The following is a 23,455-nucleotide window of genomic DNA, read 5'->3' as shown; positions in this document are numbered from 1 at the left end:
ATTGTACACGCCGCGTCGCCTCATTTATACTTTCTGTGCCTGCTACGTTGAGGAGGAATCAAAAAGGTCGCACAATCTCTCAAGTTGGGAGGAGCAGCCGGTCATCGGGGTGTGGGCGCCACTGACGTAGACGAATTAATGAGGGCCAAAGGCGGTTAAAGCGAACAATAACTGTGGTTCATGGGTGACGTAGGAATGTTTTCTGAGCAGACTGGCGGCGTCTAAAGTATCGCTTTAGGAAACTGCTAAAAATACCTTTCAAACATAGCATAGTTTTCTTGATTTTACGGTGGATAGAGCCTACGTGATTCTCTCGAGCTGAAAGAGCGTGCTTACATTTCTGAAATCGGCTTGCCATGCGCCTACTGCAACAAAAATAAGCTGAAGGGTACTGCGAACCTTTGTTCGACGCAATCACAATATGTAGAAATGCAAAATATGATAATTTTGAAATTACCGTTTTATCGAGAACTGAAGGGTGAAATACACAAAAAAAAAAAATCAGAGGCGGGATGCAATGTCTCTGGCCACTCGATGTACCCTATCGGGCACTGAGACTGTTGCGCACCCGCAAAGCAGAAAATCAACCTTCCATTCTGAGCATAAGCTAAAGAACGAGAAATATATGTGCAGACTGCTTGAAAAGAAAGGAAAAACACAAATGGGGCCGCTCTCTTTTTTTTTTTGAAGTTTTACATTTTTTCTTGAAAAGGACTTCTGAGAAAATTTTCTGCTGAGATGACTTTTATTCTCAGGCTGCAACAGCATAATTCACAAGGAGTGTTTTGATGGCCTTTTTTTTTTTTTCACCATTTGCCTCCTTCAGAGTCTCCTTGAAGTGCCAGCTGCATATTCTGGAATCGTTTGAGAGAGTGCTAAGCACCCAGTCATCTCTCCTTATGGCTTTTAACTACTGGTCTCGTAGTGCTTCTTTCTCTGAAATTATGTGCAGTGAGATGCCAGAAAGCTCAGCTTGCTCTTTCTATCTGTGATGCAGTGTGGCATACAGCACAATACCAATGAGTTCATGTAAGGCAACAGTCGGAGGATTAGCAATGCAAGTGAACACAACAATACGCGCTAACAGCACATGGGTTTGTTCCTTTTCTGCTGTCCTGTCTGCAAGCGCTGTTTTCGCAGTTTCTATCCAACATGAATCAACCAGCTCGGCTCTACCCTCCTTTCGGACAATCACTTATATCTTATTGTAAAGGACTGTTCACCTAAGCAAATTTAATTCACTGTCGATGAAAGCGATATTATTGCAGGTTTATTGAACAGAGGGTGCGATGGGGGGCAGAATTTTCAGTTCTCTGAATTTCAACTCAGTGCGCACACATCAACTTGAATCAACTCATAGCATTACCTTAAAGCTCTTCAGGGAGACACCGCGCAACCAAGAACAGCGTAGGGAAGACACATGGCTTTCTTGTGAACACTGCAGGCTACGAATTACATTCTTATTGACAAAGGAGAATTATTATCTCACCGTTGGAAGTGAAGAGCTCCGGCGTGCGTTCCTTGCCGCTGCTTTCCCGATCCAGCGCATGACTTCGGCGTCCAGGCAGCGCTGCTACAGTTATGTCGTTCGTTAACAAATCTTTGTCTCCTGTAAGTGCGGAAGGAAATACGAAATTAAAATGAAGCCGAAAAGCGTAGATGAATATAAACATGCGACAGCGTGGTACAGGCACAGTCGCGAAAGCCACAGGCAGGCATCTATGGCCACCTAACGTAGCTGCGCTGGGATTCAGGAATGAGCAGCGTAAACATCAGGGGAGAGAAATCAAGCCGCGACGGTGTCAGAGGTTTCATCTGGCACGCATAGAATAAATAAAGGAGGTTGTGTTACCACAAGGCACTCTTTTGCTACCTGAGAGCGACTGCTTGAGCGGCAAAGTGCGGCCGTGCACCTCACCTCTTCTCTTTGGTCGTTTACCATTCCCTCATCCAATACAGTGCATGGGTAACCATGCGGAACACCCTTCATGTTAACACCACTGTCTCCCTCTTGCTCTCTCGCTCTCTCTCTCAAGAGAAAATTATACAACAGTTGCATCTTAAACGTTTGCATGTAAGAGGTAGAAACATGGGGCTGCCTAAACTGGTTCAGGTTAGATTGAGGACAATGCACTGAGCTGCGGAAAGAAAATGGACAGGTACATTTTGTAGTGGAGAGGGTGTAGTAGATCTGGGAACAGGCACGAGTTATTGACTTCCTGTTGCAACTAAGAAAAATCAGATGAGCTAGTGCAGGACTTTTAAAATTGAAGGCAAGATAACTGACGGTAGTTAAAGGCGTCTGACTGGGTTTTAAGAGAACGTAGCCATCACAGAGGGTGGCAGGAAGTTAGGTGGAAGGGTTTGATTAGGAATCTTGCTGAAAATTCCGATGATGCCGCAGACCAAGTTTATTAAAGAAAGATGGAAGATTAAAGACGCCTATGGCCTCTCTAATCTTCAAAGCAAATTCAGGCTGATGATTACACGCACAGTGTTCTCCTCGCAACGCTATAGTAGAGTGTCGGTGCCGACCCCACATTTTTTTAGGGCAATCCTCCAAACCACCGGACCAGCATAACTTTGGAAGTATTGCGGAAGCTATTTTTTTTTTCTTTCTAGACGTATGACGGTACTTGCATCAATGCTAATTGGTAATGACTCCCTTATTTCAAATCTTCTCCACCTTATTGGATTCCGGTATAAGTTGCACAAGAAAGCAGGTCCATATATATTTCTTCTTAAATTTAAAAGAAGAATAAGTTAATCTACTCGCTAGTAATTCTTTCGAGAAAGTGTTTTGTTGCTCGCCCTAATCATGAACATAAAATCGAGTTCCTTAGGGTCCATTCTACGCAAGGTGTGCCTCTTCATCCCACTCGGACACACTGAGGTTATCAGTTATGCACACGATGTGTGTCTCGTGCTCTGTTACCGCATTTTGACACTACGACCCTTATCAGCGATGTAAGCCGCCCGTGCTCGTTCATTATAAAAGGCTTACCCGTTCACTGGTGCGGATGCGCAGGCAGCTTTTTTCGCCGAACGCTGTTGTTGTTCCACTCTCCAGCCCCGTTCTTACTCGGAAAGGACGGACGTAATGAACACAGCCTCTGGCATCGTACCCTAGAGGTTTGCGTCCAGCGTCCGAATCGGGGCATTGGGCCTCTTACGGCGGCCTCTACCTTTGGCGAGGATCACCAGCAAACAGGGAACCTAAAAGATGCCTTTCGCGAGTTCCACTTGACTGGCCTGTTCAACTTCTGCTCCAAAAATACAAACAGAAACATAAAGAACAGTAGGCTCAAACATCAGTTTATATAGCACTTTGCCGATCATTAGACCCATTGAGGACTTATGAATGGACACACAGAAGCATCGTTTTTATGAATTCTTGCTTCACTACCCGCCTATTCTTTTTCTTTTACAGGAAATCCATGCATTCAGGATGATACCACGACTTCAACTTGACATATACCATATAGCACCCAAGCGATCTGTGAGGATATCCCTGGTGAAACAATCCTGCCTCCATTAAAACTAATTGCTCGGCTAGATGGTGCATTGCTCTTAAAAAGAAATATTAACAGCACTAACAAATAAACACTCCTGTCCTGCCCTGTCCTGTGTGCCTATTTGTGAGTGTCTATTTGGTAGCGCTGTTAATCTTTCTTTTTAAAAGCCTACCTCCAGTGCTCGAAGGCCACCAGCTTCAAAACCGAACACAAAGGAGCACAAAACAGAAATTTCCCCCTGCTGCCTTCTTTTTGGACGCTTAGGAAAAAACGAACATTGTCTGGTGGTATCTGACTTTAAAGCAGAATAGTTGCACAAATTTAACGCTAATAAACGATATCATTTGTTACTTGGGTGTAAAGAGATGTTGCCAGTCTGACAAGTTTCGATCGCTGGCGCTGAGCAGAACATAATGCGATTCGCCAAAGTGCTACTTCGACCTTTCAGCAGTTTTTGATGACGCTAAGACACACAATATCACAGTACAGTAACGGCGCAGATACCTATTGGTCAGCCAGGAATACTTACCAGCGACGCCAACCTCTGCGATCGGGGGCTGATCGGCAGAACCAGTCGCCATCGCACCGGTCTATCAAGCTCAATGGCTAATACAGTTAAAACTAGAAAGCGACGACGCCGACGACACGGTGGCGGCGGGTCACCTCCCCGCACCTTTGGTAAATTGGTGAACGAAATCTTCACGCCGATAAGACAAATACCCCAAAGGTAGGCCTCTCACAGCATGCGGAATAAGCAAAAGAGAGAGAGAGAGAGAGAGACGCATTGCACTCCCCATGTTCACTCGCTGGCCCACATGTACGGAAACCATTTACCAGAGGCTTCAATTTTTGTCGAGGCCGCGCCACTTTAGCTTCGGGTAGACTTGGAGAGTACAGGGTTCACGCGTGCGATATCGCCGACAGAAGAAAGTGATTTCTCAAGTTCTCGGAAATGAAGCTCTTCATCCAGTGTAGTTTTAGCAGCACTGACCTGAAACTGGTTGCCGCTTACTTTTCTGATCGCACAAATAATGAACTAGATGCGCCAATACTAGCTGAGGTAACCTTGCCTGCTAAGCAGAACAATGCCGCTAACAGCAGCAGTTGACATTCAATTTCAATTCAATTTATTTTCCATTGTGGTACAAATGATGGCGAGAGCCCGGGGTAAAAACTGCCGTTTGACAACTTGACAAAGCCACGGACCCCCACTTTGTCAGCACTACAATAGTCAGGCATATGGATAATAAAAAAGGGCACATGTCATGTGCATTTAGACGCAAGATGAGAATTGCGGATAGAAGCCCACACTTACGGCGAGTTAAAAAAAAGAAAAGCAGGTTAAATTAGTCATGAACAAAGACATTATATTAAATGCAAAAGTACTCAAACAAATTCTGACGTACGCCCCGTGAAGAAAAAAATGCTTCGTGCTAAGTTGTTAAGAAGTCTGGGTAGTCTATTTGTTAATGTCTGCTCACCAAACGAAGTTCTGTATGTTTTTACACTCCACTGCACAATATTTCTTGTATTGTATGATGACTCGTTTTTCTAGCTCAGCTAATTTAGAAAGGAAAGATGTGTTGCTTGAGACCTCGATTTTTATAACCTTGCTTAAGCGGTAGTCATAAAACTTGGTTATTGGAAGTGTACTGTATCTTAAAAAAAAAAGAGATATCGTGTGGTAAGTTAGCGGAACATTTTCAAGGATCCACGAGAATTTTTTTTGTAACACATGCAGCCTCTGAACATCTCCTGCTGTTGTTGTTCCCCATGTTAAATTACAATAGTTGAGACAAGAATTAAACAATTAATGGCACATCATCAGCTTACATTTCGTGGTAATACCTCACGCTTCCTGCATAGGAGGCCAATAATATTTGAGCATTTATTTGCAAGGAAGATAACATTGTCATCCCATGACATTTTGTCATTAAATATATGCCTAATGTTTTAAATGAAGCTACGATTTCTAAGGGCACGGGCTGTAGGAATATATTCTTGATGATAAAAACTGGCTTGTTTTTTTCCTCTGAAAACAACGGCTTTTGTCTTACTTGCGTTAGTCCGTTACGAGTTCTTGTTACTCCAGTGTTCTATTTGCTTAAGCGTATTGTTTGCGATATCTGTCAGTTCTCATATGCTATTTCCGGCAAGAAAACTGCTGGTGTCACCAGCATAGATAAAAAATTTTACGAGTGGAGCTATGTAGACGATATCATTTATATCAATATTAAAGAGAAAAGAACCTAAAATACTTCTCTGTGGAACGCCACAGCCTACAGATTGCATATCTGATAGAAAGCCATTTATTGTTACTGCCTGTTTTTGATGCATAAGATAGGACTGCACAAGCGATAGTGCATGTCCGCGGAACCCATAGAGCTGAAGCTTACAAAAACGAATTTCGTGGTTTAGTAGGTCCAATGCTATTCTAAAGGTAAAAAAATATGCCAATGGCTATCCTTTTCTTTTCAAGTTCGTTCAATATATATTCCTTTTGTTATAATATTGCAAGTTCAGTAGATCTATGCTTACGGAAGCCATACTGAAGCGCTGTTATGATTTGGTGCTTTTCTTCAAAGTTTATAAAATTGGTGAGTATTACTTTCTCCGGTAGTTTGGAAAATATGGGTAAGATAGATATTGGCTTATAATTCCCGAGTTCATTTTTATCATCTTTTTTAAATATAACACTTATACGCGCGATTTCAGTTTTTCGAGGAAATACAGCAGTAATGTCACAAAAGTTTAGGACGTACGTAACATATGGTAAAATGAGATCAAAAATATGCCTAACAGGCTTTATCTGGAGGCCATCAATATCAGTAGATATGCTATTGTTCAGCTCCTGTTTCATCAACCGGTTCGAGAAATAGTGACACAAATGTGAACAACTACACTGATGTCATTTTGTGGAGCTATATTTCTGGTGACCCTAACAAAGTGTGCATTGAACGTGTCAGCGAGTTCTTTTCCGAATATGTTTACGCAGTCAATTATTAGCGCATTTAAATCACCAAATTAACTTATTCGCCCTAATATAGCGTTTAGTTGCTTCCACGTAATGTCGGCACGACCTCGAGTTAACACAAATTGATTTTTGTAATAGGTGTTTCTGACTTTTTTAGCCTCGGTATTCAAATTATATCAAAATTTTTTAAGTGCTGTTAAATCGCACTTAGCTTTGGATTTAATAAACTTATGATATAAGCTATTGTTTACATTTATTTTTGCCATTAATTCTTCTGTGATTCATGGCTTGCGACTGTGGCGTCTTTGTTTTCTAGTTACTATCGGAAAACAGGCATTGTAAATTGGCTTCAGGATGTTTAAGAATGTCTGATACGCATTATTGGTGCAATTTTTTAAGAGTACAGGCATCCAGATGCTTTTTTCAATCGCGGTTCTAAATTTGAACCGAGTATTTTTTTTTTTTTTCAGATATAAGTTGCAAAGGGTGTGCAGGACTGCGTTCCTTTTTAATAATGTTTTTAATGCATATAGATATTGTCACGTGATCGCTAATGTCAGAAATAATTACTCCAGAACTGATCACACCAGGATCATAATTGCTAATAAACAGATCTATGAGTGACGAAGACCTGGCAGTAACACGCGCTGGGGCTTCAATTACATTCATAAGTGCATGCGTTCTAAGCAATAAATTAAGGATATTTTTATGTGTCTGTGGATAACATATTAATATTTACGTCACCACCAAAAACAAGGTTTAACTGCTGACTGGCAGCAAAAGAAATCAGGCTTCCAAGAAAATTCAGAAACATAGCCACACAGCCCTTTGGCGACCGATAGCATACGGCAAAAACAGTATTATCTAAGCATATTGTTAAGATTTCGTAATCAGTCAAATAAATTGTGAATTGCTGTAGCAGTTCAGGTGGTTGTTTCTTCCTGCAATAACTTTGAAACGCCGCCGCCACGGACGGTGTCACGATTTAAAAAAGATCTCATAACCAGGCATTCGGAGGATATCAGAATTATTTGTTGACCAAGTTTCGTTAATCATGATGGCATCAATTTCACATATAACTGTTGAAGGGAAGTCTCAAAATATGCTTGTTTATATCTAACAGATCGAGCGTTGATATGAAGGCATTTGAATGACGTGTGAAAAACAGGACGAAGGTAATCTTCGAAGTCATCGGATAGTAGATAAGGAACTTCCATTGCGGTCTGCATAACTGGCAGTAACACACACCAAAAACTCAATTACCCCTTTTTATTACACCTTGTCAAGATCGCAAGAGTGCTGCACGACTATTTCTGACGCACCGTCAGTTTTTCTCATCAAAATATTTCCGTTGTTGTACCAGATATACTTGAACTCATTTCCCTTTGCCCAATCTTTCACTTCCTTCAGCAAGACTCGATTTCGCCTGATCAGGTTCTCCAGCATGTGAACATCTGTTCTCCAGCGTTGTGTTGTGTGCTTCTCTCCTTATCTGCGTCTTTCCGCTGGTTTTAATCCTTACCAATATCTACCAACTAGCCCAACTCTCAACTCTACTTAACATTTCCATCTGCAGTTGTAAGCTTCCGCCTGTTAGTCTCTCATGCTCTATTTTGCGAAACGGCAGATTATGCCAGGCACTTTGCCATGTTTAGCCGGCAATCGATGAAGTGCATTGATATTATGTTCTAACAACTGAGGTAATGCGCTTTGACTGGCAATAGCGTTAATCTTTGACAAAAGATTTTCATTGTCGTTAATGGTGCACCATCAATTTCTAAGTTCAGTCGTCGGTTGCGCCACTCGAGGTCATCAAGTTGGACGCTGAGCGATTCAAGTTGCTGCTTGTTCACTTCGATTTTTACAAGCTTCGTCTAGATTGTCTTGATATCTCGCTCATTTTGTTCTGTCCGCGTCACCATGTCTAAATTTTGGTCAGACATACACTACACTAACTGTACAATTCCGTCGACGGTTTTTTTCAATGACAACAGAAGATCAAGCTTCCGATTATTCTCTTGAAGTACAATCCACATATCTTCTACTTTCAAGGCTGTTGTTTGTTTGTCCTCCTGCTTTGTGTGTGGCGACGGTGTTCTACATTTCGGGCATTTCCATTTCTTGTAGGCTGACTCCTTACGTTTGATCGTAACCTGGGACACTCCTGCGCAACTCCCTACATCATCATCATCATCATCATCATCATCAGCCTGATTATACCCACTGCAGGGCGAAGGCCTCTCCCATATTTCTCCACTTAACCCGGTTCTGTGCTAGCTGCATCCACTTGACCCCTGCGAACTTCTTAATCTCATCCGCCCACCTAACTTTCTGCCGCCCCCTACATGGTATGCCAAATTGCATGCCATGCATGATATACTGTGTTTGGTGCCTAAAATTTCTTCTTCACACGCAACACATTCCATACTCACAAAAAACAGGTTAACAACGACTTTGGCAGCAGCAGTGGGAGTGGCGAAACGACACCTCGTGAAAACCCACTAACCTGTAACGGTATGGTAGATTGCTTAAAAACGTCCTCCCTTGGCTACCGCTGCTGCCAAAGTGCCGTCGTGAATGCGATGCTGCAGCTTTATAGCAGCCGCACTGATGTCGTCGCCAAGCCAGATGAGGTGGTGACGTCCTTTTCCCTTCGTGTATTGTCCTTTGATTACGGAGCCAAAAAGCAGCCTCAGCAAATGTGTGCTTCCTGGCTTGCGCAGGTGTCTACTCAGGTTTCTGTAACGGTAAGGTAGAATGATTGAAAACGTCCTCCGCTGGCCACCGCGGCTGCCAAAGTCCAATAACTTGAGGACACCATGTTAAGACATTCTAATAAACGTTAATAGTCGCCAAACATACTTTTGGGATAAAGAAACATTAAATAATTGCTATTCACATTGAAATGTTGCACTTAGGGCTTCATATCACGCGAACGAACTGTATCTGTCTGCACACACAGCTACACAAAAATCACTCCCTGAAAAGTGAAGTCATCGTCATCGACGCGTACTGAGCGTTAAGCGCCGGAGTCGCGAAGTTGTTTCTTTAAAAAATCACTAATTTTGCAAACGCATGAGCTGTTTGCCAAACACGCATTAAAGACAAAGCTTGCAACACAAACTGAAATGAACAGCAACGAAAGCCGAAGCATCTGGGCGTTGCGGTTGTGGTTTGGACTAAGAGAAAAGCGACGGCTGCCGGTCCATGCGGACAGAGAAATCAGGGATTGGTTTGCAGAGCGGGCTGCCGGCTGAGGCTTGTTTATAACTCCTGTGCGGTCGCGGATCCTATCAGAGTTGGAAAGGGTGTATTATATTCATAAACAGGAACTCTGCTACGAATTGCGCCATGTACAAAATGCAGTGCTGCAAACAGGGACAGGGAAAGAATGATCTGCGAACTACGAAAAATAAGGATGAAAACACGTCTCAAACCCTCTGCCTTCAGTTTGTCATGGAAGAAATTAAATTTTACCCGGGCGCCGCAACCTACTTACGTATTCAATCCTTTAACGTTACTATGGAATTTGAAAAAAAAAAATTAACAGTAAGGAAGGTCGGAAAAAAGACGCTGAAAATAAACTTCGTTTTTACCATGAGCAGATATTGGTTGTTGGGACGATAAGAAAGCTTACCAGAGCGTGCGCAAAGCCTGTTGTCTACGCTGAAGCTTCTTCCTAGAAAAAGCCTGAAAGTTTAAGCAACGTTCCTAGTAAAAACAACCATCCTTTGTGTGCTTGCGCCACGCTTTCTTCTGATCTTATATTGTCTCTGACGCAGCTGCATCAACTCAGCTCGGTTGCGACGTGAACTTCGCAAACACAGTGCGCGGTTGTCGTCTGGAAAAGTTTCCTGCCAACCAAATTTGCTTTGTCAAGCGTGCCTGCTAATGCCAGACTTCGCCTCTGTGAACGCGCATCGTACTCGGTTCTTTGCCGCATCCCTTTTCCTTTTTTTGTTCGTCTATGCGCATGCGCGCGCTTTATCTTTCGTTTTATCTTTCGCTGCTGCGTATGCACGCTGATATGTGCCCACGCATCCGAAAGCATACAATCGATCTCAAATTTGTTTTCTCTTTTGCAAGTCTGAAAAAAAGCTGAGGAAGTGAAGGGTGATATTTTGTATGCGAAATTCTATGGCTAGGGTTTTCAGTCATTTATTAATTTTCTTTTGGCCCCTGAATGCATATTTGTGTGTGATATATTTGAAGTAAAAAAAAAAATTAAAAAAAAAACGAAATATTTTTCTCGACAGCCAGCCCGTACCATGTCGAAGCTTGCGGTGGGCTTTAGAATACGTATTTATATCCCATTATCTGACTGCGAAAGCAAGCACTAAAAGAAGTAACTAGTCCTAACTATACTACGGTTGCAGCGAGCCTTTGTTTCATATGTGCTATGATTCTCTTGTCTGATTTATTCCACCGAGTAAACATTTGTGTACTTGCTCACATTGTAAGGTAGCATCTCCCGTATGTATCAATACTCCACCCCCTGCATCTGTTTACGAGAAACATCTGTTTGTGCAATTTAAACCACCCATCCATCCGCAGTGTATAAAGTTAACGTTTAATGCAGCTTGCCGTACAAACATATTCGACACGCTACCCATCGATTCACGCCATTTCGATAATGCGCTTAAAAATGTTCTGATAGAAATAAAAAATTCGACACATTGACTTTTCAATTCCGCGCTATTTTGTACCATAAAAGTTTTTAATTACACACATCTAAATGACTTCTTTACCTGTATACGTTGATTATCAGAGTTTTAGTTGCGCTGTGATTGCATACTTCATTGATATATTTGTCTTCTTTGCCGATGGCTCGGTCATATTGCTGACTTTTGAGTTAGTTAACATGCACTAAAGAACCTGGGTCCCAACTAGACGTCGATTATGGGCCCAAAAAGTCTGCATATTCTATACCTTAGAAATATCAAAAGGAAAATAACTGATTTCAATATAGGATATGCGAAAATAATTATACGCCTCATTTACAATTAGCATCTTTGTATGAAGAGATGTTAAATGCACGGGTGAAATGCCTATTGGACAATGAGTAAATAAATTTTCAGCCTTCTCAGGCAGACTCGAGCATGAATTGCAATGACGAGATGAGAAAGATGCGTCTATAACGGCGCGCCTGCTGCACCGAAATATCCCTCAATAGTGATGCTCAAATTCGTCACAATGCCACAGGGCCACAATTTGAAAAATACTAGGGGAAGAGAGAGACGCTTCAAAACCAGCAGTGCAGCAGTGCACGGCGTTCTACTCGGGATATCAAGTTTCAGTGTTATTTAGTCTGAATCAGCAGGCGCTGGAAAGTGGCCTCAATCGCGATTACCCCATCTGTCGTCAAGCGATAAATTCGGCGGTCGTGCACTTGTATGTGGAAAATAAGCAAGAGAGGCTACTAATTATCGCTACCATGTATTTCTGCTGATAAGCAGTGAAGAAGAAAATGCAAATTGATTCTACAATCAGTGTGAATAACTCTGTGCCCGGACTATTTCTCTTGTGTTTTGAGTCATAAAGGGCAACTCCGCTGGGTCTTTTCTTCATTTGAAGTTAATGATTGCGTTACATTCCTCTGTGTTTCCTGTCTCAGACGTAACATACCACTTTTGTCTTTTTTCTTCGAACTCTATGTTGAACTGTTTTTTGATAAGGAAAAACGACAATTCGAAACAGTGTCTGGTTTCTTGACCAGAAAAGACTTTCCGTTTGAGAATCGATGACGTCACGTATAGTATCGAAAAAACACTTGCCCGCGTGTTGCATTGCAGAAATTAAAATAGAGCCTGGAAGTCGCAACGCAGTTTATAAAATGGCGGAGATATGGACAAGTGCAGGCCTCAGAATTTGTTGTTCATAAGGGTAGGCAGTAACACGGATATGTCTGTGACCACGGTGTTCCCCACGGAAATGGCTTTTTAAAGCTTTTTAAAGTTGAGTAGAAACTTTGTAGACTGCGTCGGAACGGATAGGAAAGCCTGCAGTAAAGTAAAACTTCTAGTTCGAGAACACTCGGGAGCTGCACTTTAGTATAAGTGCCGCTCCCTGTATTACCTGCTTTAAGTGTGTAACGAAAAAAATATGACCTAGCAAAGCTGTGCTTAAAATCAGGTCCAGAGATCCGAAAACAGGGAGAGTTTTCCTCGTCATTTTGGCTCCATTCGGGCAGTTCCTTGAATATGGTAGCAAGAGGGCGATTGTAGCTAATTTCGTTGATCGTATATATGTTGCTGGTTGACTCTTTGTTGAACCGTGCATTATGTAGCGCCTTGCTGGCATGTGTAATGTTCTTTGTGCTTGTAGGACCGCGTACGACTGCGCAATGCAATTACTGTCTACTTTCAAGACATCCTCATCGCATACCTCTCAAGCCTACTGAAATGTCGAATGGTTGCGTCGATGGCGCTATCGGGATTAGAGAACCGCCATTCGTGCGGATTGTTTGGTATTTTTTCTGGAAGCGCGCCAAACGTGTGCATTTTGTTAACTTGAAGCCCTCCGAAGCCAAATAATGTGCACCAAAGTACCAGTTATTGGCGTGGAAACAATTAAGGGCACAACAACGCTTGGATGTTCGCCTCATCAGGATTAGCGGAAAATACAGCCTGAGCACATCTGCGTTGCGCGCCTAGTGGAAGAAAGAGCGCCATTACGCCACTCGCACGTGTTTCCAATCAGGAAGGCGCTGGAACCATTCGGCGCTAAGTACCTGAACCCTGCCCCGCTGAGCGCTGCTCTCAATGTTTTGCAAAGAGAGCAAAACCCTTTAGTGAAAAAAAACATGATTTAGTCGGCGTTTAGAATCGATACATGCTACTATGCGTAAAAGACAGAATTGGGGGGGCCTATTGATTACCCTCTACTCTTCTTATTTGTTTCAATGAGTTCTCTTTCCCCAGCTCATCTTCGGAGGGCAACGAGAGTGCACTGTTAAGAGCCTTGCAAGTTCGTGGTTCTTAAAAGTGTAACGAGTCAAGAACTTCATCAAATGATTACCAAGAAGACTTGCAATGCGATAATAATGAGCGGCGCTTGTCTCAAGCGACTTAAGTTTTCGAAGTAATCAATTTTATGCAAAGAAAAATTCCATATTACGCGAAGATCGTTCGCTAGAAAAGCTTGGTAAGAGTAGTAGTAATAGTAGTTGCACCGTGTTTCGGAAACACTTTTGTGGAAAGAAATCTGATTGGTGGAAAAGGTTATGACGTCACAACTACATGACCTCGAGCGGAAATTTTATTCACGCCACATTGGAAAGAAATATATATAACGAACTGGGGAAGCGTCCAAATGAAGCAAAAATTGGTGGGGAGGTTCCTCTAATTGAGGCATTTTAGAAATTAGAAGAGGTCTGCTCAGAGGTCTGCTCCTCAGTCATGCACCTGGCAACGCTAGATGGCAATATTCACTACGTTGAAACAGTATTCTATGTACATTAACTATATGCAGATTATTATGAAAGAGACCATCTGATAAACAAAAGGCAAATAGGAAGTACCTGGTTAACAGAACTCTAAACAAGGGGCAATGCAGAGCACATCACTAAGAGTGAATGCTACTCCAGTTAGACCTCGGCTTGTGCACAGAATTCCCTTAAATGAACGATCATACTACATAAATTGTCCTTTGCAGAAACAACAGACTCACTATGTCGGGCCACCATGCGCGTTTTCCAGAGGCTGTGTAATCCAATTAGGAAGAACATATCCACAGTCTCATCCATCATTGGTAATGCTGTAACATCCCTTATAAAAATGGGAACATCCTTTGAGTTCAATGTGAACTCAAAAAAGTCAGAAGGAAGCAACTTCCTCTGAACTGAGAATTGGCTACCGATTTTGAATTCACAGTGAATTAACTTTCTCTGACCATCCTGTGAATTTCCTTTGAGCTCCCAGGGAACAGACCGTTGTCAGTTTGAGTTGAGTTCACAGGCAGTGGCCAATTATTGGTTCAAAGGAAGTTCGAAGGAATGATGACTATGGGATATTTGGTGGATGTTCGAAGGAAGTAGGTTCAGACTGAAACATTTGTTTGTATGAGCTTATATTTATTTGAATAGATGTACTTCCTCTGTTTAGGCCTTGCAATTAGGCCTGCTTTCGAAGACCCTGCGACAAAAAATTGGATCACTGTCCACAATCCCAGTGCAAACTTGCGCAACTGCCGGTGACCACCTTGGCTAGTACTCCATTGAGCAAGCAGGTGTAGGCTGCAAAAAGAAAAAAAAAAAAACATTTGAAGCATGACTGCAATGAACAAGTTAGAGTCCATCCAGCCTTCCTTAGCTTTTGTAAATTAAATATACAGAGCACGGACAGTGTGAGCGCCATGCAGGCACCACAGCATTATGCATTAAGGCAAGCATTATGGCCCTGACCATCACTGAAAAGTCAGCTGTTTGGACAATATTTCAGAATGCTCTTGCATCACATGCACAGGCTATGAGCTCGAGGACTTACAGATAACAGCATCCAATTTTGGGCAGCCCAGTGCCTTTTTTGGAGCTTGTTCCTTGCGGGCATTGCAGACACGGCCATAGAGTGAGCTTTCTTCCAGTTCTTCGGGTGAGAACACAACGCGCACCAAGTTACACGCAAACTTTGTTGCTTGATTGCCCGCACTGAGTTTCATGCGGTCAATCAACTGCTGATTTACCATAATATTGCTGCCAATGTGCACCTGCAAGAACAAAAAGCAAATATTAGTACTATGACCAGTATTGTAACATGCAACAATATTCCTTGATATGCAATAAGAAAATGAAGGGGCTTTACAAACAACGAAAAACTTAGACCAGCTTAAGAACATTCCAAGAAACCCCAAAATGCATAATTAAGGTCATTTGTTTGCAAGTAAAAATACACATTCAAGAAGCCGTACTTTAACATGTGCAACAATGAAGGCATACGAAAACTATTGGATGTTTTTGACACCTTCCCGAGCGGTGTTTTGATCTAATTTTGAATCACGCCAAACATCTTTTAACATTTTTATTAGTGTAACCTGACAATTGTGTAATATGTATTTAAAGTAACTAGCCAAAAAGAGGGCACATAATACCCCGCAAAGGATTGAGCGCTAATAGTGCATTTGCTATAGCAGAAGAAAAAACAAGAAATAAGACATTTTTTAACGACCTAATTTATGCTTGCATTTCAACAATAAAAAAAAAAAACAGATTTTAAGTCAGAAAATAAAGGGATTTACTCATCATTAACATTGCAAAGGCCATTAAAAGCCAGTTTAGACAGAGCACAGTGCCCACATTGTCACCTCCTGTTTAAAAATACTAAATCCTTTTCGTACATCAGAAGCTCAACCAATTAAAAAAACTGCCAATGAAGGTTTAGCAAAAGCATGCACTCCCTGCTCTGTATGTGCTACTTTGAGGTAACATTCAGTTTCCAGCTTGCACAGGTAGCTTTCATAATTTAACCCCTCAAGCGCTTTGGACAAGCAGCTCGTCCTTGCAAAGATGCCCTCAAGCCATTTTGGACGAGTGCTTGTCCTTGCAGGGTAGATCCTCACCCTGAGAGTTTTAGGCGAGTACAGCGCTCCTCTGTGGCTTAGGTCATGCGCCATTTGACAGATGGCACCACTGACCCGTTAAGTGCTTTTTGTTCTACCGCTTGAAAGCCTTTTAAGCAGCCTTAATGAGAAAAATGGTGCCTGGTAGAGGCAACGCATGCACTGTTGGCCCGTCATCGCGGGAAAGAAGCTTTTCTTCGTTGCCATCCTAGCCATCCGAAGATGGCTCAGACACTAATTTTTGCATTGTTATGGGAAGTGAAGACGACAGTGATGACATGAGTAGTTCTTCCGACGAAGATGATGACAGCTCAGACGATACTATTGCGAGTTCTGTGTCAGTGGATGAAAACTGACAACATTCCGATGAAACCCCCTGGGCTTCCATTCTTGGTCGTCCCTTGTAAAACATTTCCAGTTACCTCGCTATATGTTACTCGACTAGATTGCTGCTTATTGGCGGGCAGTCGATTTTTCAAGTAATGAGCAATAAACTTCACTGCGCTCATTTGACTTAGTTTCTGGTTCAAATATTTTTGTCTCGGATACCTCCTTTTTTATTACGCTACCAATAGAAACCAGCAGTAAAAATAAAAACTAAAGGGACACTTAAGCTCCGCCTTTAAGGGTATGATGCGACCAGTGTAGGCTACCACCCAACATATAAAGCCCTGCTTTAACCAAGCTGTATCAACATGTCTGCGTAGCCTAGGTGTAGCAAGCCTGACTCAGCATTGAAGAGCACTGGAATGTTGATTCGTATTTCACCTTCCCACCTCAAATGAACGACCGGAGTTAGCAGCTCCTCCTAACTTTTGGATATCATGTGGTCTCGTTAAGCCACACAAATCATCGAAGAATGTGTGTTCGGCCATGCCACTTGCCAGCGCCATGCTCTTGATGTTTCACTCACAACACAGACAACAAATTTTCATGTAATGGGGCCTTTAACGATATCGTAATTTTAAGCAATTTTAGCTAGAAATCTCGAAATAATAGTGCTCAAGGGGTTAAAGTGAAATTGAACTATTGTTGGATCAGCTTAAGAAGCCACAACTCCTTCTCAAAGGAGACCCTCCTGGCAATACCATGGTGGTTAATTGCCTTTGACTTGCCAGAGTGACATTGCAGGTGGCTGTCAGGTGCAAGTGGATTATATGCACATTAGCTTGAATACCATGATGACTGGCCCAAGTCGCTAAAATGACTGATTAGAGGAGCACCAGCTGCGTCATTCGAGTTGTAGTGCAAAAAGATGGCCTTCCGAGATCGATAACCTAAGAAATTGCTGAATATTAAACAAGCTAATGGAAATCTCTTTTCTGATGAAAAGGGCTTTGCTATAGCCCAAGCGAAGTATGCTCAACAGGAAGCGTAAACAAAAGTAACCTTGCACTTCCGATCACTACAGCTTTCACAAAAACTCTTCCAAATCAATATCAGCACGAATGAAGTAACAGTCACTAAAATGAAAGGAAGCAGTTGGGATTTTTTTCATGGTTGTTTTGACGAATTTAAGAAAATAGCACTGTCTGTCTTTCGTCGTTTCTATCAAATTGACATTCATTTAAAAATATCATTATGCTACTAATTATGCAGCCTGTGAGCCCAGCCTCATAAACAGCATCCCAGCCAGGGCAGCCGCTTTTCAGTGGAGCCGAAATGCAAGGTGCCCGTGTGCTCTGTGTTGTCGGTGCACGTTAAAGCACCCCAGGTGGTCGAAATTTCCAGAGCCTTGCACTACAGTATCTCTCATAGCCCGAGTCGCTTTGGACATTAAACCCTAAGAGCCAACCAATCATAAAGAGCATTGCTTCTTGCCTATCTCTGAATTCAGTGACTGCTGACTTCATTCACATGGATAATGAGCTCCTCGTTTCCCTATCCCTGCACACTTCTCAATGGAAGTGCATGACTTGTGGCAGTGCTATCATAAAGCTAGAACCAAGTTCTTGTGTGACCCTTAAAAAAGTTTCATCGAGAAAGGCAGTAATGAGCACAACCATGCAGACACTAGACTAAAGCAACTAACCTGAGCCTCGGTTGGCAGCACAACTGCTTGTGTTGTACATGCAGCATTATTAACGGATTCCGTCAGCTGATTGACCAGCTCAGCAACATCTGAAAAAAACAAAAAAGGAAAGCTGGAACAAAACATACTATTTCATCACTAGCAGCAGCAGCCCTTGTAACGTTCACCACAGGAGAAAAGCCTTTTCTTTGCCCTTGACTGCATGACCAACCCTTTTCTGTCACCAAATGCGCCATTCAAAATTTAGCTGCTAGACACTGGCATCACTCACGCACTCAAGGCGCCCTATCAGCGGTACATAATCTAGGGGATGCTGATAGCAATTGATGAAGCCAATGCTGACATCCCACTTCTGATCTCTTTGTTCGCTGTGGAAATGCCTGGACTGAATTAACTGTGGAGGACGTTGTAACTACAGTGCAACTGACGGGTGCTGCTATTGCTTAGAATGAATCCATGGGTGCGAATGATGATGCCGAGATAGCTGTGAGCGCTTTAACAGAAGTTAGCCAGATCACATCCCTGAAACAGTTTGTCGGTAGCAAGGGCCTTGAAGAGGTCAGCATGCAATATACACGTATGGCGGCAGCAATACGCCATACATTTGGACAAAGGCTGACACTCGAGTGTGTAGCTGATACTCGATAGCCCATGCTTCACCTATCTCGTGTCTGTCTTTTGTGTCGACATTTGCTAACATGGTGTAGTGACCGAGTTAAGTTAGGCAGATTGCTGAGCCAGGTGCCGAGCTTGGACAAGCATAAATTTCCTGTTGTGAAAAAAAAAAAAAAAAACACCACCTAAGTGACCAAAATGACACAGGAAAATGAAGCGCATGCCATAAGGATTCCGAGGTCCAAGACAGGACGAGGCCACATATGATAATTTCATACAAATTTAGATTTTTTGCTGTCCCTCCTGCGCTCATTCTAGATGCACCTCATCATTTGCAGGAGACTCTGAGGTTAAAATCTGAGGGAATCAAGGGTTCCATTCAGATACGCCATCCACAGTAGTGAAAGAGCACCACAGACCTGCCGCAGCCATCTGGCTACAACTTATACATCGTGAATGTGTTTGAACCTAATGCAGCTCTCCGGGTTCACTGGAGCGTTGTTGTCACCGACCACTCCAGAACAGAAAGGAACCCAAACCCGCGCCCGTTTTTCGGCCTCGGCTTGAGCAGCACAAATCAGCACAGGTGCTCACCTCGAGTGGCATTTGTTTACCATGCATTTTCATGCAGCTATCACATAAAACAACAGGCTCAATCTCAGATGCATGCCGATCCCAAGCAATGACATGTGACACGCAAGTCACTGTAACACAGACAAAGCATGCTCGCAGAGCAGGAGTGGCAGCAGTTCATCTGCTACGTGCGCTGCAAGCATGGTGGTTGGTGGCGTCATGCAGCAGCGCCACGGTGTAGCTGAGCACTACTGTACACCACCTATAATGTGTCGCAAAGACAACTACAGGAGGAACACCAATCCTAATCCTCAGTGTAGGGGGAACCTTATTGCAGCAACATAATCTTACTGGTGCTTTTACTAGGACGTGCTACAGACCAAGATGTCTTATTCATTTAAGAGTTAGCACTTGAATTTGTTATGGTTTACGTAGCATCTGGTGACACAGCAAATAATTTCAGTCTCATGGCAATGGAGATCAGCATTCCAATGGCTTCAGAAAAAAAGCGATCACATACCAAGCATCTGACGTGCTTCATCTCTTGCGGCCTTATATTTCTTCATTCTTTTTTTTTTTTTTTTTGCAGACCCCACTTCATCCTCAAGCTCCAGGACTCTCTTTTTTGCATCTGTTGGCTTAGACATTTTGTCACAGCTGCAGCTTTCCTGCAAAACGACATGTGGCAAGGTCTATTCACTAAATTGTATTTGCACTCAAATGCATCATACAAAAATTATTCAGTATAACGCATTGTGCAGATATCTGGTTCCACACATGAGATTAGCAAAATAGTGACCAAATGATGACCACTGACAAGAGAAATGTAGCATGGACACTGTTTAGGGTTCAAAGCAACACTTCTTAAGGAGGAACATTAGCCCTTGAGCAAACCTTGGCACATAAAAGGACATGGTAATGTTTAACTGCGAGCTGACACCATCCAGCATCACTACTGCTCAAGTGGGCAGAATGCCCACTTGAGCAGTAGTGGACAAAACAAAGGATGCATTTCCAGAAAAACAGTTTGAGCTCCCACGCATACCGTAAAACATAGCCACTCTGCTTTATGGTAAGTTCATGGTGTTTTATGTCCCAAAGCGACTTAAGCTATAGCGATGAGGGATGCCGTAGTGGTGGGCTCACCTGGGGTTTTTTAATGTGCAAATGACATCATACAGTACACAGTCAACTTGCATTTCACCTCCACTGAAATGCGTCCATGAATGCTGGGATTGTACCCATGCACAGTCGTGAGCTTTATGAAAGGGAGCATGCGATCCCGTGGCAGATAGCCTCATCCAGAAGTAGTGGCAAAGTGCAACAGCAGCATTGAAAATGAAGTGGAGAGAGCGGTGCCCTTCCACCTGTTGGCCATACCCCACGCACTGGGAGCAACTTTTACATCGGCAGCTAAAAATCATTGCAGCATTATGCTGTTGGTAACTGATATCACTGCTTGCTTTGCTATGCTCTGACCTAGCAACCCAGCGTAGGCTGGTAACTCGGGCAAAAGCGGCAGCCCAGGCCACTGGAGTCTTAGAATGGAGACTCCACACACTGCCTCCCCACCACACACACTTTTTTCTTTCCCCCTTTTTTAATGAAGTTTTCTCTCTCTGCGCGAAATCTGAGGAATGGCTGGTAGCGAAGAAAGGAAGCATGTTTGACGCTTCAATAAAAAGAAACAAACAAATGAATATGAAAGTAAATGAATGCGACAACACGTTAGGCGCTTTTATCTGCTTAAAATTCAGTCGCCTGCAGCTGTGAAAGCGTCCGTTTCGCTGCTACACTACCAATTGTCTCGGAACGAGCACCCTGGGCATCTTTAAAACTTGTTCTAAATCAGCTTCAATAATCAAGGAGCTGCCATTCTCCATGCCGCACCGTTCCGAGACGACGATGCGGGCAGGGTGTTTTTTTTTTTTTTTCTTTTTTTTTTATAGAGCCCAAATTGGGAAGCCTACTCCCGTTATCACGAAACACCGAGAATTGCCATTTGCTGTGTAAACAGGGAGAATCAGGTCCACGTAACGACAGCAGCCGCGTTTATTCTACTTATTTCCGCAAATTCAGTTCATTATGCATTTTTGTTTTAATTTCACGCAATTCCCGGAATCAACTGTCTACCTCTTTCACCATGTGCACTACTGTCACCTGCCGGTTAACACAATGCGGTCGTAATGCGGGCATGTAAACGACTTCGCGACACGACTTACCGCGAGTAGCAAAGGAAGGTGTTTCACAGGTAAACATTATTAAGACATGAATACGAAAAGAGACAAGAGACGTTTGACTACTTACCCACTCCGAGAATGAACGTAGGAGAGTACGACCCCTCCTTCCACTGGGCTTGTAGTACTCCTTGGTTTGGAATAATCTTCCAGTATTTTGCATTATCCATCAGTTTCGCCTGCAGTTCTTTTGATTGTAGGTTTCTTACAGGGTATACGTCCCACTTCTGAGCGGTCGCCCATTTAACCAAGACATGATCGGCCATTTGCACTACTCACGCACACGACGAACACAACGAACGCGAACAATCAACTTCCTACGGTCATGAAACACATAGTGAAGCATGCCGCCGGCTGTTTTCACGAAAACGATAGCGCTAGAGTCTCAAGCGCCATTGCGAAATTTTAAATGCATTTCTGCAAACTTCACAAACTTTCAAAATAAAACTTATAATTTATAAACAACCTTAAATGTTTGTTTTTTAGTAGCAATATGTGATGCGTAACAAAACACAAAATAATTTAAGCAAATTATTGCCACAAGCAGCTGCAGCGCCCTTTTTTTTTGCTGCGGAATTCTTGTGCTGCATGTCAATCTTCACTGGTTTTACTCGCCGTGAGAACGTTAGTTTTACTGGCAGTATTCGTAACCTCGGCTGCGGGGGCTTCTGTTGCTTCTGTGCGTGGTGGTAGCGACGTACCGACGTCGCTGACGTATTAATTGCTGGTCTTTAAACTGTGATAGGAGGTAAACGAGCTTGACTTTCGTGAACAATGTGACATCCGGTACTAGGCACATCGTGAAGTGCATTTAACTGCAGGCTTTTGAAGCCGTTATCGATGGTGCTGCGGTAACCGCCTACCCGTCGAACGCACTGGAAATGCCACCACGGTAAAAGCGTACTTGCGCGACGTCAACGTCGCGCCGTACCGAAGTGCACTAAATCACGACGGAAGCAGGCCGCGCTTGCTAACAGCGTCGCCCTTGGCGTCGCTGCGAGCCAAGAGTTGCCAGGCTAGCCACCATAGCCAGGCTGCAATGCCGACGCAAATACTGACGAACCCTGCCAGCCCTGCGCCGAGCTTTGTTGCGTACCGTGTCAGAGTGCTGAAGCAGCGGTCACGGATGTATGTACATGCCGTCTCGCGCATGCATCGCCATCGAACCAGCGGGCTGCGAAAGCGATGAATTAGAACCACCTGGCATTCTTTAACATGTATGAAAATTCTTGAATGTATTATATTTTATCTTAAAAAATTCAGAGGGGCAAGAAATAGACCAAGCAATGCCACACACACAAAAATAAGCACAAGAAATGAATGAAAAGAAAGTTTTTACACTTAAGGACAAAGGAAGGAAGGTGGTGAATATTATTGGTCCTTGTGTGGTGACCAAGAAGAAACTTGCGCTAAAAGTAAGATCTAGCGCGTGAAAAAAAAAAAAAAAAAAAAAAAGCATGGATTTAATATAAAATGAAAAAAAAAATTAAAATGATGTTTACTTGCACAGCAAAGAAACGAATGCGATTTTGTATATTTTGATAAATGTATAATTGGTTTATTCAAAAAAGTTCAGAATTTAAAAAAGTGCAAGGGATACTAATGAAAGAAAAAAAATGAGAAGTATAGCTGAAAAGAAAAATGAGCTTCGTATGTTTTCGCTTAAGAACAAAAAAAAGAAGGTATGATGAATAAAGAGTAAAGAGAACTTTCTCTTTACTTGAGGAAAAACAAAGGAAGGTCATTATTGATATTGCCAAAGAGAGCCAGTTTAAAAATGAGCTTCCTTCTGTCAAAAGAAAGGAAAGTCTCAACAAAGTGAGCTCAAAGGAAACTTCCTTTAGTCAAAAGAAAGGAAAAGTCTATAGGAAGGCTGTTCAGGAAGCAAAAAGGAAAAACAAAGGAAGTAAAAAGGAAAATTCGATTTTCATAAGGGATATACGCTCATACGCCGAAG

The 23,455-nt window shown here is 42.7% G+C and overlaps 1 protein-coding gene across 1 annotated transcript; it reads right to left on the bottom strand.

The window, feature by feature from the left end:
- Positions 1 to 14,539: 14,539 nt before the first annotated feature.
- Positions 14,540 to 21,797, bottom strand: LOC146207249 (uncharacterized). Its single transcript, XM_084578061.1, has 5 exons — positions 21,569 to 21,797; positions 19,782 to 19,929; positions 18,074 to 18,162; positions 14,973 to 15,192; positions 14,540 to 14,722 (listed from the first exon to the last, which is right to left on the bottom strand). The coding sequence occupies exons 1-5, from the start codon at positions 21,659 to 21,661 to the stop codon at positions 14,640 to 14,642; spliced, it is 633 nt and encodes a 210-aa protein (XP_084434187.1). The 5' UTR covers positions 21,662 to 21,797; the 3' UTR covers positions 14,540 to 14,639.
- Positions 21,798 to 23,455: the final 1,658 nt, after the last annotated feature.

The sequence above is a fragment of the Amblyomma maculatum genome, chromosome 1 (assembly GCF_055883805.1).
Source record: "Amblyomma maculatum isolate TAMU_Amacu chromosome 1, ASM5588380v1, whole genome shotgun sequence".
In the NCBI taxonomy this organism is placed as follows: Eukaryota; Metazoa; Arthropoda; class Arachnida; order Ixodida; family Ixodidae; genus Amblyomma; species Amblyomma maculatum.
The sequence above is the reverse complement of the archived record's forward strand: the minus strand, read 5'-3'. Positions and strand labels throughout refer to the sequence as shown.

Excerpts from the sequence above, each read along its gene's own strand:
- LOC146207249 (XM_084578061.1), bottom strand. The coding sequence starts at position 21,661 with ATGCAAAATACTGGAAGATTATTCCAAACCAAGGAGTACTACAAGCCC. Across the intron at positions 19,930-21,568 it reads TACGTTCATTCTCGGAGTGG|GAAAGCTGCAGCTGTGACAA; the intron begins GTAAGTAGTCAA and ends GTCGTTTTGCAG. Across the intron at positions 14,723-14,972 it reads AAAATTGGATGCTGTTATCT|CCTACACCTGCTTGCTCAAT; the intron begins GTAAGTCCTCGA and ends TTCTTTTTGCAG.